The sequence below is a fragment of the Pelodiscus sinensis genome, chromosome 32 (genome assembly GCF_049634645.1).
Source record: "Pelodiscus sinensis isolate JC-2024 chromosome 32, ASM4963464v1, whole genome shotgun sequence".
Lineage (NCBI taxonomy): Eukaryota > Metazoa > Chordata > Testudines > Trionychidae > Pelodiscus > Pelodiscus sinensis.
In genome coordinates, this window is record NC_134742.1 from 3,322,809 (window position 1) to 3,339,622 (window position 16,814).

The 16,814-nt window shown below is 57.0% G+C and overlaps 1 protein-coding gene across 3 annotated transcripts in view; it reads left to right on the forward strand.

Annotated features, from left to right (window-relative positions):
• Positions 1 to 7,476: 7,476 nt before the first annotated feature.
• LOC102448626 (butyrophilin subfamily 3 member A3-like) overlaps positions 7,477 to 16,814 on the forward strand; it is a 38,844-nt gene continuing 29,506 nt past the window's right edge. For 2 of the 3 annotated variants that reach the window (XM_075913635.1, XM_075913637.1), the window contains exons 1-4: positions 8,150 to 8,283; positions 13,206 to 13,322; positions 14,619 to 14,966; positions 15,695 to 15,799. In XM_075913635.1, the coding sequence (XP_075769750.1) occupies positions 13,223 to 13,322; positions 14,619 to 14,966; positions 15,695 to 15,799 (553 nt within the window). In that variant the 5' untranslated portion in view covers positions 8,150 to 8,283; positions 13,206 to 13,222. Of the gene's footprint in view, positions 7,570 to 8,149; positions 8,284 to 13,205; positions 13,323 to 14,618; positions 14,967 to 15,694; positions 15,800 to 16,814 lie in introns of those variants that run through there. The other variant, XM_075913636.1, reaches the window with a different exon arrangement.

The following is a 16,814-nucleotide window of genomic DNA, read 5'->3' on the forward strand; positions in this document are numbered from 1 at the left end:
TCGAAGGGCTTGGCTATAGACGATCCATCTAACACGGCTACATTTCGATTACTATACTGGCATGGATACTCTTGTGCAAAAGCACATCTCTTGCGCAAACACATATGCCCGTGTAGACGCTCTCTTCTGGAAGAGCTTTTGCACAAGATCATGCCAGTGTAGACATAGCCTTGGAGTCTTGTCTCCAATTCTGGGCACCATGTTTCAGGAATGAATTGGAGAAATTGGAGAAGGCCTGGAGAAGAGCAACAAAAATGCGGAACAGTTTAGAAAACATGAGAGTGAAAGAACTGGGCTTGTTTAGCCTGGAAAGGAGAAGACTGAGAGGAGACCTGAGAGCGGTTTTCACGTACCTAAAAGGGTGTCACAAGGAGGAGGGAGACAAACTGTTCCCCTTGGCCTCTGAGGACAGGACAAGGAGCAATGGGCTGAAACTGCAGCAAGGGAGGTTTAGGCTGGACATTAGGAAAATGTTTCTGCCTGTTGGGAAAACTTCCTGTCAGTGTTGTGAAACACTGGAACAAATTGCCTGGGGAGGTTGCGGAATCTCCATCACTGGGGATATTCCAGAGCAGGTTGCACAGACACCTGTCAGGGATGATCTAGACGGAGCTGGGTCCTGCCGTGAGGGCAGGGAACTGGACTCGATGGCTTCTCAATGTCCCTTCCCATTCTACTGTTCTGTGATTCACAGACCAGACGGATCAGTCCCAGACCAGCAGGGCTTGCGGGGGAGGTGTGTGTGTGTCGGCAGGAGGGGGAGTGATCAAGCTGTTTCTCTACCTACCTATCTCTGGGCAGTTCCCGAGTCTCTCTCAGGGCCAGGGCTGCTCACACACTTGCTGGCGGTGCCCATGAGCAGTGGTTGGGCTGTGGCTGGTTGTACAGCTCTGGGCTCTGATTGTCCAAGTGTCCCAAGGTGCTGGCTGGGGGCAGGACACCAGCCGTGTGCGGGGAGGGGACGGTGATGCCACAAAGGCCTGTGGGAGGAGGAAGCTGGGGGAGGGGCCTGAGCTCATGGAGATCCCCTGACATCAGCTGCAAGGCAGGGCAGCCTCAGAAACACCCCCCAGCCCTTTCTGGCTGTGTGGGAGCCCCCCAAAGCTCTGAGACGGACCCCTCGGGGGGGTGACCTGGGCCAGCCGTTGGGACGTCCCCTGAGACCTCTCGGCCACCCCCCTCTCCCAGTCTCACTGCTGATTGGCTGAGCAGGGGGCCATGGCGAGGGAGGAGGTTTCCCAGTTTCCCAGCGGTGACCCTGGCTCCTCTTCCTTTGCAGGCTCCGCACGGCGGGGTCTGGCCTCGGGCCGGCCCTGCGGGGGGACCTGCGGGCAGAGCCCCACACGGGCGCTCAGACAGCGGGGAGGTGAGCATGGGAAAGCAGGGGGAGGCTGTTTTCCTTCAGCGCTGGGGGTGGGGGGGCGGGAAAGGGGAGACTGGGGACCCTTGGGCAGGGCTGTGTTGGGCCCTTCCTCCTTCAGGGGCAGGGTTGGGAGATGGCCTGCCTGGCTCTGGGAACAGGAGCCTCAAATCCCGCCGCCCCCCACCAACTTCCCCCTCCCCCACTATGGGATCCATCCACATTGCCCTAGTCTGGAGAGACAAGGCCCTTCCCAAGAGCCAGGCCCCATGGATCCGACTCGCTCCCCTGAGCACCAGGGCCCAGCCCCGGGGATGGGGATGGGGGCTCCTTGGCACAGCCTGGGCACGGGTCTATTGACCTGCCCCCCCTCTCTCTCCCCAGCGCGTCAGCTCCTGCATCGCGCCCAGAGTGTCCCAAGGGAGCCAAGGCCCCAGGGAGCAGCAGAGCCCGGTTGTAATTGCCCCCCCGCACCCAGCATGGGAGGTGAGTGACCTCTGAGCCTCTCTGGCCCCGGGGTGAGCAGGCGGCTCCCACAGGCCGCAGGGCCGGCAGTGGCAGGGCTGCAGGCTGGGAGTCACCCCTGGGGAGGGCAGAGTCAGAGCCCGGCCTGAGCCAGACTTGGGCCCAGCTCGTCTTCTCCTGGCTCAGGGGAGACCCGGGGACGATAAGGACCCATGTTCCAGCCCGGGCTCCAGCCAGGTTCCTTTCTGGCCCTGGGCCCCTCCTAGTCCCCTGGTAGGGTTACCAGATGGGTTTGAAAAACCTCCCAGACACACGTGATCTCAGAACGGGAAGGGGGGACTGGCTGGGAGGGGAGTGAGGCTGGGATGGGGCTGGAGGAACGGTGCTGGCGCGGGGAGATCGGGGGCAGGGGACCGGCCAGCGGGAAGCAGGGCTGGCTCGGAGGAGGTCGGGAGGAGCAGGGCTGACGGGGGGGAGGGAGAACTGGGAGCGGGGAGGGGAGGGAAGGGACCAGCCGGCGGGAAGCAGGGACCTAGCTGGGATGGAGTTGGGGGAGCGGGTCTGGCCAAGGGGGGAGGGGCCAGTGGGGAGCGGGGCTGGCCTGGGCACATGCAGATCCCGGGGCGCTGCCTGTCCCATGCACAGTCCCGACGAAACACGAGCGAGTCCGGCCCCAGGATTCCCTCTCTCCCCGGACCCGCCCCCCTCCTCTCTGCTGTGCAGCTACGTACGGCCCGGCTGGTACTGTCCAGTCCAAAACCAGATGGGACTGCAAGTCCCCATGGGGGTCCCTGCCCACCGCCCTGTGCCCTAGGAGCTGGGGGTCCCGTTAGCTCCTCTCCCCAGTGGCTCCTGCAGAGGGACGTGGGGAGGGAGGCGACTGGCCCAGGGGGGTTGGGAGCAGGACACTGATGGGCCCCGTCTCCTCCCTTCCATCCCAGCTCAGCACAGCCCCCAGTAGGGATCTTAGGGCCAAGCTGGGATGGTACCTCGGATGTCCAGCCAAGGACACCGGCCGGCCGGCCAGGGAGGGGCCTGACACCTCTGCCCACTGCTGCTGCACCAGAGGTGAGGGAACCCGCTGGGCAACGGGCCCCTGGAGCAGAGACACCGGCAGACGCCAGGCTGGGGGCGCTGCAGAAATGACCCCGCCCAGGCTCCCACCTGCAATGGGAGTAGGGTTACCAGGTGGGTTAAAAAAAATATCGGACACACTTGATCTCAGATGAGGGTGGGGGGATGGGACGGGACGGGAGGCAGGCAGGGCTGGCGGAGAGGGGAGGGCGGGGGCAGTGCGGCCAGTGGGAAGCAGGCCTGACTAGGGAGGGGCGTGGCAGGTCAGGGGCAGCAGGGTTGGATGGGGGAGATGGGGTGGGGGAACCAGCCGGCGGGAAGCAGGGTTGGGGCGAGGGCAGCGGGGCTGGCTGGGAGGGGGCTGGAGGGAGCGAATCGGCTGGCGGGGAGCAGGACGTAGCCGGGCATGTGCAGATCCCATGGCGCTGCCTGTTCCACGCATGGTCCTGGCGCAGCGCCAGTGAGTTCTGCTGCGGCTCCACTAGGCGCTTGCCCAGCGCTCAGGAGCACAGACGGGGCTTCCCCTCCCCCCCAGGCGTCACTCCAACCAGAGGCTCCCAGCGCCGATCGCGCCCCCCTCCCAGCCACTCTCTGCGCCCCCCCCCCCCCCGGCAAGGCACCCGTCAGGCACCCAGCCGGAAAACCAGAAAATACCAGACATTGCTCATGCCCGGTATGTTTTGACTGTTCTTATCGGGCAGAGGGCCCAGAAACCGTCCCGTCCGGTAGGACACTGGACACCTGGCAACCCTGAATGGGAGCCTGGTCACAACACACCAAAGCCTCTGGGACCGGCCCTATGGGAGAGTGAGTCTGCCTCTCCCCTCCCCTCCCCCGCCCTGCTCCATGTAGGACCAGCCCCTCCCCAGACACCAAGGCGCCCGCTCTTCTGTGGGGCCAGGGATGTGGCCCACTGGGACCCAGCCCCAGCCAGGGCGATGGGGCAGCTGGATGCTGTGAGGGGGCAGCGGGAATCGGGGGGGAGGGAGGAGGTAGCAGCTCCTGCAATGATAGGTCAGAGGGGCCCTAGAGAGGCGCCGCCCAGGCCCAAGCTCCCACTGACCCCCTGGGTTCCGGGGCCCCGCGTCTGACAGGCCCTTGCTGTCTTGGGACAGGAGGAGCCCGGACATGGGGATGCGCCATCTCCCCCCCGCCCCCACAGACTCCAGGTGCTCGTAGCTTGGCAGGGGCTGCTCCAGGGCAGGCAACAGCTGCGGGGAGGGAGCCACCAGCGGGAGTCAGAGCATCAGTCGGAGCTTTTCCTGCTCATCCTGGGACTAGAGCCACGGACATGACCCGGCCCTGGGCTAGGCTGGGCACCAGGATAGAAGGAAGAGCTGCCCCTCCCCGCCCCCCCGTGGGGCATTGAACCACCCCTCCCCCATCTCCTGTCCCTGGACAGGGACCTGCACAACCCAGTGAGTCAGGACCAGCTTATGGACTGTAGCCATTGGGCTGCACTGCCCTGACTAAAGGGGCAAGGTACTGACTATGGCCATTGGGCCACACTGCCCTTAGAAAAGGGGCAAAATGCTGACTCTGGCCATTGGGCCAAACTGCCCTGAGAAAAGGGGCCTCTTACAGACTCCAGCCACTAGGCCACCCTGCCCTAAGGCAAGCTCTGCCAGAGGGAAGCTGGGAGCCTGCAGGCTTTGTGGCAGGAGAAGCTGCTGTCACCTCGGAACCAGGCGCGGGCTGGACCCAGTGACCCGACGGAGACGATTCCAGCCCAGGGACGGGGCGTGTCACGGCGCAGACTGAAGACTAAACAACCCGCCAAGCAGTCAGGACCAGGCGAGATCACACACGGGACCAGGGCAGCAGAGGAGGAAACCGGCCGGCCAGGGCAGAGAGGGACCTGCTGAACCTCGGGGACCTGCTGAAACTGGATCAGACTAAAGGGCCTCCCCGTCGCACCACTTCCCCCAGACCCGAGCTCGGGCTGCCGGTGCCCTTCAGCCAGGAAGCCGGGCACAGAAGCCACAGCAAGCACGGCACCTTGCAGCCCTGCCCTGGGCTTTTGTGGCCTGTCCAGGCCCTTCCCGGAGAGACTCCCATCCAGTGCAGATCCCTACGGCAGGGGTGGGGAACCTAAGGCGCGGAGACTGGATGCAGCCCCGGCTTGCGGGGATCCGGCACCTGAAGGTCGGGGCTCCCCCCTGCATTGGGGGTCCATGCTGGGAAGGAGAGGGGGGCTGTTTCTCACTTGTGTGCACCCCCCCCATGGATTTCTCTGTGGGTCAGTAGCCCCGACCCAGCAAAGGTTCCCCACCCCTGCTCTGTAGGGGGTAAAGGTCCCTGGGAACCTGACTAGGGCCCCACCCATTTCACAGCCAGGAAACGTGCAACATGGGGGGTGGGGAGATGGCGAGGGGAGTCTGAGCTCCCCACGTGGCGAGGGGCCTGGGGCACCGGCTGCTCGCCTGACCCGGCCAGGATGGGACAGGAGTTGTCCTGCCCCAACACGGGCACTCTCGGAGGGGGCAGATCAGAGCCACCCTGAGGGGCAGGGAGAAGTGAGGGTGAAACGGCTCTAGCCCTGCTCCGCAGGCTGCTGGGAAGTGAAATTGGCACTCTTGGGACGCCCCCGCCCGCACTGCACACAATCCTAGTTTGGGCCAGGAGGGAAGCACCTTGAACTTATCCAGGCCAGACTTCACTATGAAGGCAGACTTTTCCCTCACATCCACGTCTAGGGGAATCTGCCAGTACCCCATGTCAGATCCAGAGTACTTATAAACTTCACCCTCCTCCCCCACCGTGTCTAACAGATCCTCTTCTGGGGGTGGGGAAAGGGTGATAACATTCCGCTTCCTATAGTCCACAGAGAACCTCATGGTCCTGTCCTTTTTAGGCACCATCACAATAGGGGATGCCCAGGGGCTTGAGGGTTTGGTGATTATGCCCATTGCCAACATGTTTTCCACCCCCTGAAGCTGCCTCTGCATCTCTCCCTTGGGCCTGTAGGCTCTTCTAGGCCCTGTCATGTGGATAGAGCCTCAGCCTGTTGGAGAATGTTCCCTGGTGATGCTTCAGCAGCACCAGCAAATCCTTCCTTTGGAAGGGAGTCAAGCCCTCCCCCATCTCTATGCTCTCAAGAGGCATCAGCCAGCATATCCACCAAAGGGACTGACATGGCCTCCTCCTCAGCACAACAGAGCATGTGCACGTTTACCTCCCTCTTCGGGTACACTTTCATCCTGTTAACATGCACCGTCTGCACACGCCCCGGCTACGGGCCTTCCTCACATCATAGGTCACTTCATTCACCCTTTCCTGGTAAAGGCCTCCCCAATGACAGATAGAGGCTGTTGGGGGGCCTTGATAAGCCCCCTTGGCCCCTTACGCTTCTGGCACAACTCACAGTGTCTGCAATATTCCCTCACTGACCTGAACATGCGAGGCCAATAGAGGTTCTGCTCTGGCCTGTCACAAGTTTTGCCTATGCCCAGATGCCCTGCAAACGGACCGCCATGAGCCAACTTCAACGATTCCTCGTGATACACTTCAGGCACCACCATCTGCCTGCGAGTTGCTGCCTGGGAACCTTCCTCCCCTGGGCGGGCTCCCTGTACAACAGCCCATCTTGCATGAGAAACTTGCCTCTCTCTTCACTAGTGGGGGCTTGATTCTGAGCGTCATTCCTGGCTCTCTCTCAACCCATCTCCAGACTCGAAGACTAAGTGTTACACCCTCCAAAATAAACCACTTCTGGGAACACCTAGAGCTCATTCCACAAGAGCTGTTGCAGCATCCACAGCTTTCCTCCCCAGGGTTTCCCTCAGAGACATCTGCCATGCGACCACATGCTCTGCCAATGATACTTTTATGAAGCACTATGCACTCTCCCAGCAATTAACTAATAATACCCCACTAGACTCAGCAGTACTCCCAACAGCTGTTAAACCATGTCTCTGAGACCCGCCTTCCAAGTGCTCGCGGTACTGCTACAAAGTCACCAACAGTGAAGTGCCATGCATGGGGACATCACTCGAAGAAGTTACTTGTCTGGTGCAGTAACAATGGTTCTTTGAGATGTGTGCCCTGTGGGTGCTCCACTGACTGCCCTCCTCCCTGCTTTGGAGTCTCCCTCTTTAATTGTGTTTTTCAGATGCTCTGGTGGAGTCAAGTAACTGGTGGGAGCTGGGCTGCGCACATGAGCAGAAGGGTGTGAATGGCAGGAGGCGCCCACCATGCAGCAAGGTCCAGCTGATTACTGCTGGGCTACGTCTACACTGGCCCCTTTTCCGGATAGGGCATGTTAATTTCACCTATCGTAGTAGGGAAATCCGCGGGGGATTTAAATATCCCCCGCGGCATTTAAATAAAAATGTCCGCCGCTCTTTTCCGGCTTTTAAAAAAGCCGGAAAAGAGCGTCTACACTGGCCCCGATCCTCCGGAAAAAGCGCCCTTTTCCAGAGGCTCTTATTCCTACTTCGAAGCCGGAAAAAAGCGGCGGACATTTTTATTTAAATGCCGCGGGGGATATTTAAATCCCCCGCGGATTTCCCTACTATGATAGGTGAAATTAACATGCCCCTTCCGGAAAAGGGGCCAGTGTAGACGAGCCCCTAATGAAAACTCCGATTTATGGTGCCAGGATGATCCGACACCAACAGCGGAGCATCCCCAGGGACACTCTTCTGGAAAAACTGTGGTTACTGCGCCAGGTGAGTGACTTCCTCTTTTCAATCTGTTCCCATCACTTTGCTCTCTGGTGTGTTCTCACTCTGAGAGCTGGGCTGGAAATGGATTTTGGGAACGAAAGGCAGGGGCCGCTTTGCTGTTGTTGTGGGCGGGGGAGGGGTTGTTTACCATTGGTTTATTATATTCAGCAAAAGCAGGGAGAAGATTCCCTCGGAAATCCCGCCTGGATTCCGGCCCCCGGGCCACTGAGCACGTGTCGGTGCAGACACGCGTGGGGTGCGGCAGGGCAGGGCGGAGTCTCTCAAGAGGAGACTCCAGGCTCCCCGCGTGACAGGCTGGAAATGCAGCGAGTTGCGGCCCTGCCCTGGGTCGTGGCCGGGGGGAAGGGGCGGGGAGCCGGGGCTGCCTGCCCCGCGGGAGCCGAGCGCAGCGAGCAGGGGGCACCGCCCCCCTAGTGTCTGTGTCAGGGCAGGACGTGTTTGAAAGTTCCACTGTCACTTTCACTTTCCGCCCAGCGCCCCGCTGCCTTGGCCGGAGGGAGCCGGGGCTGCGTCCCCGGGGAGCGAGGGGTTCGAACGCTCCCTTGTCCCCCGGTGACTCCGGAGCAAACGCCGCGCGAGGACCCTGCGGGCCTGGGAGCGCCCCGGCGGGAGCGGAGCAGCGGGACTCGGGCCCGGCCCAGCGGCATGTAGCGCCCCGGGGCAGGGAGTCCGGCCGCGCCCGGCGGCTCCAGCCCGGTACGTGCTGCCCCCGGGCGGGGTTGGTCGAGCCTGGGAGCGCGCGGGGCGCGGGCAGATGGTTGGAAACACCCGGCGGGGGCCACCCCGCGAGTACTGGCCCCGCTCCTGCGGGACCGGCCCGGGGTGCCCCCTTCGCAGAGATCTCCGGTCCCATCCCCCGCGGGGTGTCCCGGGGTGTCCCTCTGCCCGCCGGCTGGGTTGGGAAATTCTGCCTTTTGCGTATTATTCAAGACCAGGCGCCCGCTCCTGTTCTCCGGAGCGACCTGCGACAAACCCCGACAGATATTTCGGAGACAGGCCACTTGCTGCACGAAGTCTGGCTTCCCGCCCGCTCTCGCTGCGCTTTTCCGCCTCTTGCCGGGGGGGTGAATCCTCTTGGGTTTGTAAAGCCCAATAGAGTCCTACTGGGAACCAGCCAGGGCAGCAAACCGCAGCTGGTTCCTTCTGCACGTGCCTGAAGCTGATCTTGTGCTCCAGGGTGTCACTGGCGCGGGGGGGGGGGGACGGCGACTCCAGGCTACACTGAAAAAGGGAAATGTGTTACACGGTGTGAAACGGATCGATTCCTCTTTCGTGACAAGCCACTGGCGTTGCAATATCCTGAGGAAACCTATGGGAGGAGAGCGATTCAGAACTGGTAGAGTTGGCTGGGAAATTACATGTTATGGTTGGTTTGGTTTGAATCATGTATTATGGAACAGGAAATATTTTGGTTTTTCTTTCTTTCAGTTTTCATTTTGCTCCCCTTTCTCCTTTGAGAGAGGATGTGGTGAATAAATATTTGTATTTCTCCTGAGTAGGTGTTCTCAATTTGAATAAATTAATTATTTTCCATTTAGTATCGATTTCATTGAAAAATCAGTGTTAATGAATTCTAGAAGCAAAATGTGGTTTGGGGGCATGGACAGGGAGAAACAGGGAGAAAGGGGTGAGGTAAAAAGTTTGGGGGTAGTTTAACTGGCTTTGAGCTCCCTACTGTAGACAGCGTTCGAGTGCCCCTGCAGACAACACAAGACCAGACTATACCTCTGGTGATCATATTACCTGCTGCTCCCCCCATAGCCCTCATCCCCCCAGCTCTTGTCCTTCTCACTCTCCCCAGCCCTTCTCTTCCCCCTGTGAAATGAATGAATGGAGATACCTATCTCCTAGATCTGGAAGGGACCATCCATATCTTTATTAATGACCTGGATGAGGGGTTGGATTGCACCCTCAGCAAGTTTGCAGATGACACTAAGCTGGGGGGAGAGGTAGATACGCTTAAGGGCAGAGATAGGGTCCAGAGTGACTTAGACAAATTGGAGGATTGGGCCACTAGAAATCTCATGAGATTCAACAAAGACAAGTGTAGAGTCCTGCACTTGGGATGGAAGAATCCCAAGCATAGTTACAGGCTGGGGACCAACCGGTTAAGTAGTAGTTCTGCAGAAAAGGACCTGGGGATTACAGTGGATGAGAAGCTAGATATGAGTCAACAGTGTGCCCTTGTAGCCAAGAAGGCTAATGGCATATTAGGATGCATTAAGAGGAGCATTGCCAGCAGATCCAGAGATGTCATTATTCCCCTTTATTCAGCTTTGGTGAGGCCACATCTGGAGTACTGTGTCCAGTTCTGGGCCCCCCACTACAAAAAGGATGTGGACGCATTGGAGAGGGTCCAGCGGAGGGCAACCAAAATGATTAGGGGTCTGGAGCATATGACCTACGAGGAGAGGCTGAGGGACTTGGGTCTGTTTAGTCTGCAGAAGCGAAGAGTAAGGGGGGACTTGATAGCAGCCTTCAACTTCCTGAAGGGAGGTTCCAAAGAGGATGGGGAGAGGCTGTTCTCAGTAGTGACAGATGGCAGAACAAGGAGCAAAGGTCTCAAGTTGTGGTGGGAGAGGTCCAGGTTGGATATTAGGAAAAACTATTTTACTAGGAGGGTAGTGAAGCATTGGAATGGGTTACCTAGGGAATGGGTTACCTAGGGAAGTAGTGGAGTCTCCATCCCTAGAGGTGTTTAAGTCTCGGCTTGACAAAACCTTGGCCGGGTTGATTTTGTTGGGATTGGTCCTGCCTAGAGCGGAGGGCTGGACTTGACGACCTTCTGAGGTCTCTTCCAGTTCTATGATTCTATGATAAGGGGATGGTTGGATGAAATAACATGATCTTGGTAACTAATTGACCATTCATTATAGGGAACTTTCTGGGTGTCTGGCTGGTGAGTCTTACCCACATGCTCAGGGTTTAGCTGATCGCCATATTTGGGGTCAGGAAGGAATTTTCCTCCAGGGTAGATTGACAGAGGCCCTGGAGGTTTTTCGCCTTCCTCTGTAGCACTGGGCACAGATCACAGCTGAAGGACTCTCTGCATGTTGGGGCCTTCAAAGTATTTGAAGGCTTCAATATCTGAGACATAGGTGAGAGGATTATTCTAAGAGGGGTGGGCGAGATTCTGTGGCCTGCGCTGTGCAGGGGGTCAGACTAGATGATCATAATGGTCCCTTCTGACCTTAAAGTCTATGAGTTAAAGTCTATGAGACCTTGAAAGGTCCTGGAGTCCAGTCCCCTGCCTTCACAGCAGGACCAAGTACCATCCCTGACAGATTTTGCCTCAGATCCCTAAATGTCCTCCTTTAGGATTGAGCTCACAACCTTTAGTTTAGCAAGCTAATGCACCAACCACTGAGCTATCCCTCCCCCATTCCTTCACCTAGCACCTCCCTCTGCCCACCTGCCCTGCCTCTTCCCTCCTGTGTCCTTCTACTTCACCCCCTTAATCCCCTGGCACCTGCACCTTCCCTTACCCTGCACTTTCCTGTTACCTCTCTGTCCCTGCCCTCTTTGTCCCCTTTCTTCCTGGTGCCCACCCACTCACCACCCTCTGCCCCAGTTCTCCTCACACCCCTCTGCGCCCTCTCACATGACTTGCTCCATCCCCTGCCATCCTCATGCCCACCCTTCCTTTCAACCCCTCCTCTCTGGGCACCCACTCCTCCCCTCCCCTCTTCCTTTCTCTTGCCCCCATTGTCTCTCTCCTCTCCTCTCCTAGCTTCATGCTGTCCTCTCCCTACTCCCATTCCCACTGACACCTCCCCTCCCCTTTCCCCTGCCCTTTTCCTCATTGTCTCCTCTTGGTCCCTGGCATTTGTCTCTCCTTCACCCTGTCCCTTGGTGCCTGCCCCTTTCTTCTCCTGCCCTGCCCCTCTCCACTCCGCACAAGCCCCTTCCTCTCCTTGCCCTCCTTCCACTTAGTACTCCCCCTGCCCCTTTTCTCACCTTCTGCCTTCCATGTGCAAAGCAGTTTGTGGGGCTGGAGCTGGGCTGTGCAGAGCAGGCCTTACCATGAGGTGCCAGACTGTGGGGGGGAACCACTAGGACCCAGACTGTAGAAAATTGTGTCTGCTGCTGGTGCATATGTATTGACTTTGCTTTAGATTCACAGAGATGGTGAAGTGCTGTGCTGGAGGAAGGAGGGCACAAGAGACATAACAGGCAGGCAGGAGAAAAGCAGGCATGGGGGTGTCATTTGAGCTCCCCGCCTCAGGGGCCAAAATGTTGTGGACCGGCCCTGGGGCTGCGATGCTATTACTGCAGTCTCAGTCCCAGCTGCTCCTGGTGTGGGACTGTGTGCTGAGACTGGAGCAGAGGCCACCCGTGGTGCTATTTTTAGTATTGCGGTCTTGGTCCCCACTGGCTGCCTGGCTCCAGCTGGATTCAAGCGGCAGCTGCAGGAGGCCCATTCTGGTGAGGCTGACCCAGCTGGAACACACATTGTGTGGCTGCCACTTGAGTCCAGCTGGAACTGGGGTTGCTCATGGGGACTGGGACCTGGGTATTAAAAAATAGCACCACAGGTGGCCTCTGCTGAACCTGCCACGCTCAAGCATGCCCCACCCCACGGCAACCCAGCTCTCAAGACAGCCCGGAGGAGAAGGAGGCAGTGTCATCGGACCCCACATAGCAAAGGCAGTTCAGTGGGGGGAGGGAGGGTAGGTGGAGAGGAAGGGGCCATGCACCCTTGGAAGCTGGTTCAGCTGCCCTACCCACCCTGCTGGAGGGGAGGGAAAGGAGGCTGTTGCGTGTGGCAGAGTGCAGTGACTGCAGAGCTAGTGCACCCAGAGACAGTTTCTACGCTAAGAAGAAATTTCAAAATCACTACATTCGACTTAATAACTCCTGATTTTACAACATCAAAATAGCGTGTTCCCACTGCAGGGCGTCCCCCCTGTACACCCAAGATATGTTCCAAAACACGGGGGTGTAGAGCAAAACAACGTAAAGCAGGGATATTTTTTCCCACAGCTGACTTCCATGTGCACATATTGGTCTCTTTTTTTCTGCATGACATAAGAGCGGGGAATGGGAGGATGTATAATGCAACACTTCCTACAAGGGTCAACGACATTAGTGCGGAACTGATATATACTAGGGAGACGTATAGCAGGAATGCCCTGTACGGGGAAGCCTCAAAAATAGTCCGAAGCATGCTCTATTAATGAGGACATGAGACCTCGACTTAGAGCCCCAGGAAGCCGTAGGGAGTAACTAGTTCAAATTCCTCTGAGGAGCAGTTATTTTGAAATAATGACACTGGAGCATCCACACTAATGCTATTTTGAAATAGCTATTTCAAAATTAACGCTATTCCCCAAGGAAAGCAGGAGTCCAGATTTTGAAATAAGCGGCCCATTATTTTGAAAGAAGGGATTTGTTAGGGTGGATGTTCCACCTATAAATTCAACCTAAGGGGGGTTATTTTGACATAAAGCCCTAGTGCAGGCCAGGGCTAAGTGCCTTGCCTGTGTGGACACCTTGAATGTTACAGTGCTGGGGGCTGATTTACTGCACAGTGACTTGCCAGTGTAGCAGTGGCCTTAATGCTAGTGAGTGTCCTGCTCACTGTGGTCAGTTTTTGTTTTCTCCTTCCTGTTGTCTAGATCAAGTTTCAGAGAAGATGAAGGTTCCCTCCATCTGCCAGAGTGCCAGAGCCAGCTCCCCTCTGTCTGGTTTTCTTGTTTTCTTCCTGACTTGTTATGTCCGCAGCATGGAATCAGGTAGGACTCTGCGCTGGGGCTGCTGTTTCTTAGAGGGTTTATTTAAGTCCCGGAAGTGTCTTAACAAGATGCACAACTCGGAGTCAGTGGAACTTTTCCCAGGGTGTGTCTACACTGCACCGGTATTTCGAAATAACATTGTGGGCCTCTGCACAGCCATTCCTTTCTTTCAAAATAGTTTCAAAATAATGGGCGGCTTATTCCATGAGGAATAACACCTCATTCCATGAGGAATAACACCTCTTCCGCAATAGCTATTTCGAAATAAGGCCCGTGTAGATGCTCCACTGATGCTTTTTCAAAATAGCCCCTCCCCAGGGCCTTTCTAAATTATTCCTCCCCAGTACCTCCTGGAGCTCTAAATTGAGATAGTGTGTCTACATTAAAGGAGCCTGCCTTCGACTAGTTTTGAGGCTTCTCTGCAGCGTAGACATGCTATTTTGAAATAAGCGTGCAGTGCAGAAGTACCCACAGTGTGTAAACATACACTGAGCTTGCTGTGTTAAGTGGGGGGGGAGGGATGGTCCTGCAACTGTGGGGAACTCTCCTGGCTTCTGTACTATCCCAGTGAAATGGGATAGTGACAGGATCTGAGTCCTCATTCCAACGTCTTTACCCAGGGTCTGTCTACACTGGGAAGTTATTGCAAAACAACCCCCCTTATTTCAAAATAATGAGGCAAGCGTCCTCACGACCAACCCTGTTTTTTTGAAATAACAACACCTGCTTGGGAAGAGGAAAAGGCTTATTTCAAATAGTTATTTGGGGAATTAATTATTATTTCGAAGTAACTTGGCAGGGAAGACACAGCCCCAGCGACCTCCTCGACCTCAAGGGCTCCACTTCCATTTTCCTTGTGGCAGAGTCCTTGGAACTCAGAAATGCTGGGCCCAGGGTTCTTGCGGGACTAAATCTAAGGTGGGAGCTGAGTTGTCCTCACTCCACGGTGCTGTCTCTGCACCGGGCACTGGGGAATGTTAAAGGAAATCCCGTCAGCTTGCTCCTGGCTGTGCCACAGGGATGCCGTGGGTCGGACACTTGCTGTGGAGGTGGCCACATGCCCACAGGCTCCAGGTGGCAGAAATCTCCCGGGCATTAGCTCTCAGTTGGGGTCTCCCTCCAGCCCGGCCTTCAAGGCCCATTGGCTGGTGGCATCTCCTTGTGCCGGCTCTCTTCCCAGTAGCTCCAGGGAATACAAACTACAGCAAATAGGACCAGTTTTGTGTGTGCCACTGACTAAATGGACAAGATCTTCTCTCTGAGCTTTTCTCTCTTCTCTCCTGGGACATTCCACAGCACAGTTTACAGTGGTGGGACCTGACCGGCCTGTCATGGCCGTGGTGGGGGAGGAGATCGTGTTACCCTGTCACCTGGCCCCCAGGATGAGCGCTGAGAACATGGAGGTGACTTGGTACCGGTCCGAGCTCTCCCCATTCGTCCATCGCTGTAGCAATGGACAGGACCAGTATGGGGAGCAGATGCCAGAATACCAGGGGAGGACAGAGCTCTTGAAAGATGGTCTAACCCATGGGAATGTTGCCTTGAAAATTCTCCATGTCAGACTCTCGGATGAAGGGCGGTACAGCTGTTCTGTTCAAGATGGCCTCTTTCTTGAAGAAGCCATCCTGGAACTAATGGTGGCAGGTCAGTAGCGTGTGTCTCTTGGGGATGGTGCTGAATGAGTCGAAAGATTTGAGCATTTTACCCACGGTTGGTTGCCGAGGTGGCTCACTTACTTGTACCAAATGTGGAGGCAAGTGGAGAAGGTGCCCCTGGATTATTACTCCTTCTTCATCAAGAGTCATCTCACCCTTTCACCTAACACTTCCTGGGTGTGGTAAACGGGACAAAACAGGGACACAAAACCCGATTTCCCATGGTCATACGATTAAATCTAACACCCAGGAATGACTTTTTGTTTCCTGAGATAATTGACCAATATGAAAATACCCTTCTGTGGGGGGGCGATGGCCCCACGCTGGCTGGGAAGGGTCAGTGCAGGCTGGAGGGGCCTGGGCAGAACCCTGGCCCATTGTGGGGAGGGGTTTGAAAGAGCCGAGCAGGGTGCAGCTTGCGGGGACAGCCCTATAGAGAGAGAGCTGCCCGCAGAGAGAGTCAGTGAGGGCCTGGCCAAGGAGGGTGCAGGGCCTGGTTCCCTCAGAGAAGGCACCATCAGCAGAGCAGGGCTGGGCAGGCCCCGGGGGGCTAGAGAGGGAGGTTCCCGCCTGATCCCTGCCCAGCTGTGGCCTTGCTACAAGCAGGACCAGATTACGAGTAGGCTAGCTGGGAAGAACCTTACACACAACGGAGTCGTGAGAGCTGGGTCCCGGCTCACTGTGTAATGTGGGTGCCTCTGGGCGTGTGTTTTTCAGATCCCTTTTTCCCGAAGGTGAATCCCTGGATGGTGTCTCTGGGAGTGACCCTGGTGGTTTTGCTGGGCTCCTTTGCCCTGAGTGTTTATCTCTTCAGAATCAAAGGTAAATGTTGGAGCAGGAAATACAGGGACGTTCACAAGGGATTTCCTTCGAAGCCGCGCGCACAGGGACAGATCTGACACTTGGCCCGGCATGACGGGAGCTTAGAACTGCCCCGCCCCCAGCAGCACAGGGCTGGAAATGCCACTGAGGTTCCCCTCTGTCTGTGGACTGATCGTCGGCAGCAGCCCCTGGCTGCAGGCTCAGGAGACGTCTCCCCAGGACCTGACGGCAGCGCTGGAGGACGGAGTGAAAAGCTCAGTCCACTGCCCTGGGCCATCCCCACCCACTTTTGCAGCAGGGCCTATTGCACCAGCTGGGCCTCCCCACCCAATGCCACAGCAAGGAGCCAGGGAGCCCAGGCCTGGGGCTAAGGAGGTTTCATTCCCCTCACTCCCCTGTGTGGGTGAGTTGTGCCAGACACGGGCTTGTCAAAGTGCAGCTGCGGGGGAGGGGGGAGGTTGCACACAGAAACACAGGAGGGATGGGATTGGAAGGAGAAGGAAATTAGCCAGTGGGGCTGGACCAGAGAGCCAGATCACAGCAGGTATCTGCATCCTGCTCCGTCTTTCCTCTCCCCGTTCTCCATGGTCGCTCCCGTCTGGCTCTGGTCTCCCTTTGTTATGCTTATAAGAAGCACAGGGATCTTTTTCAGGGGAGAAGGCAACACATTGTGTTTATTAAGAAGGCAGCAGAGAAGCAGTTAGCATATGCTTTCTGAAGACACACACAGAGTCCTACAGATGTTCCATAGTTACTAGTCCATCGTGGCTCAAGTCAGTCTTACTGACCAGGCAAGGCTGACTGAGCGAGGAGTCGGATTTTCGATCGCGATTCACAGCTCCTCTGAGGCTCAGCTTGCAGGACTGAACCCAGAGTTCCATGGCAAGAGTTTCCCTTCTTATCCATGACAGTTCCCATTGGAGTTTGTGGGTTTTGCAGTGTCCTGCTGCTTAGGAGGTGTTAATCTGTGTTCCTTTGATAGTGATTGTCAGGGTTCTAGCCATTGACTCTCACT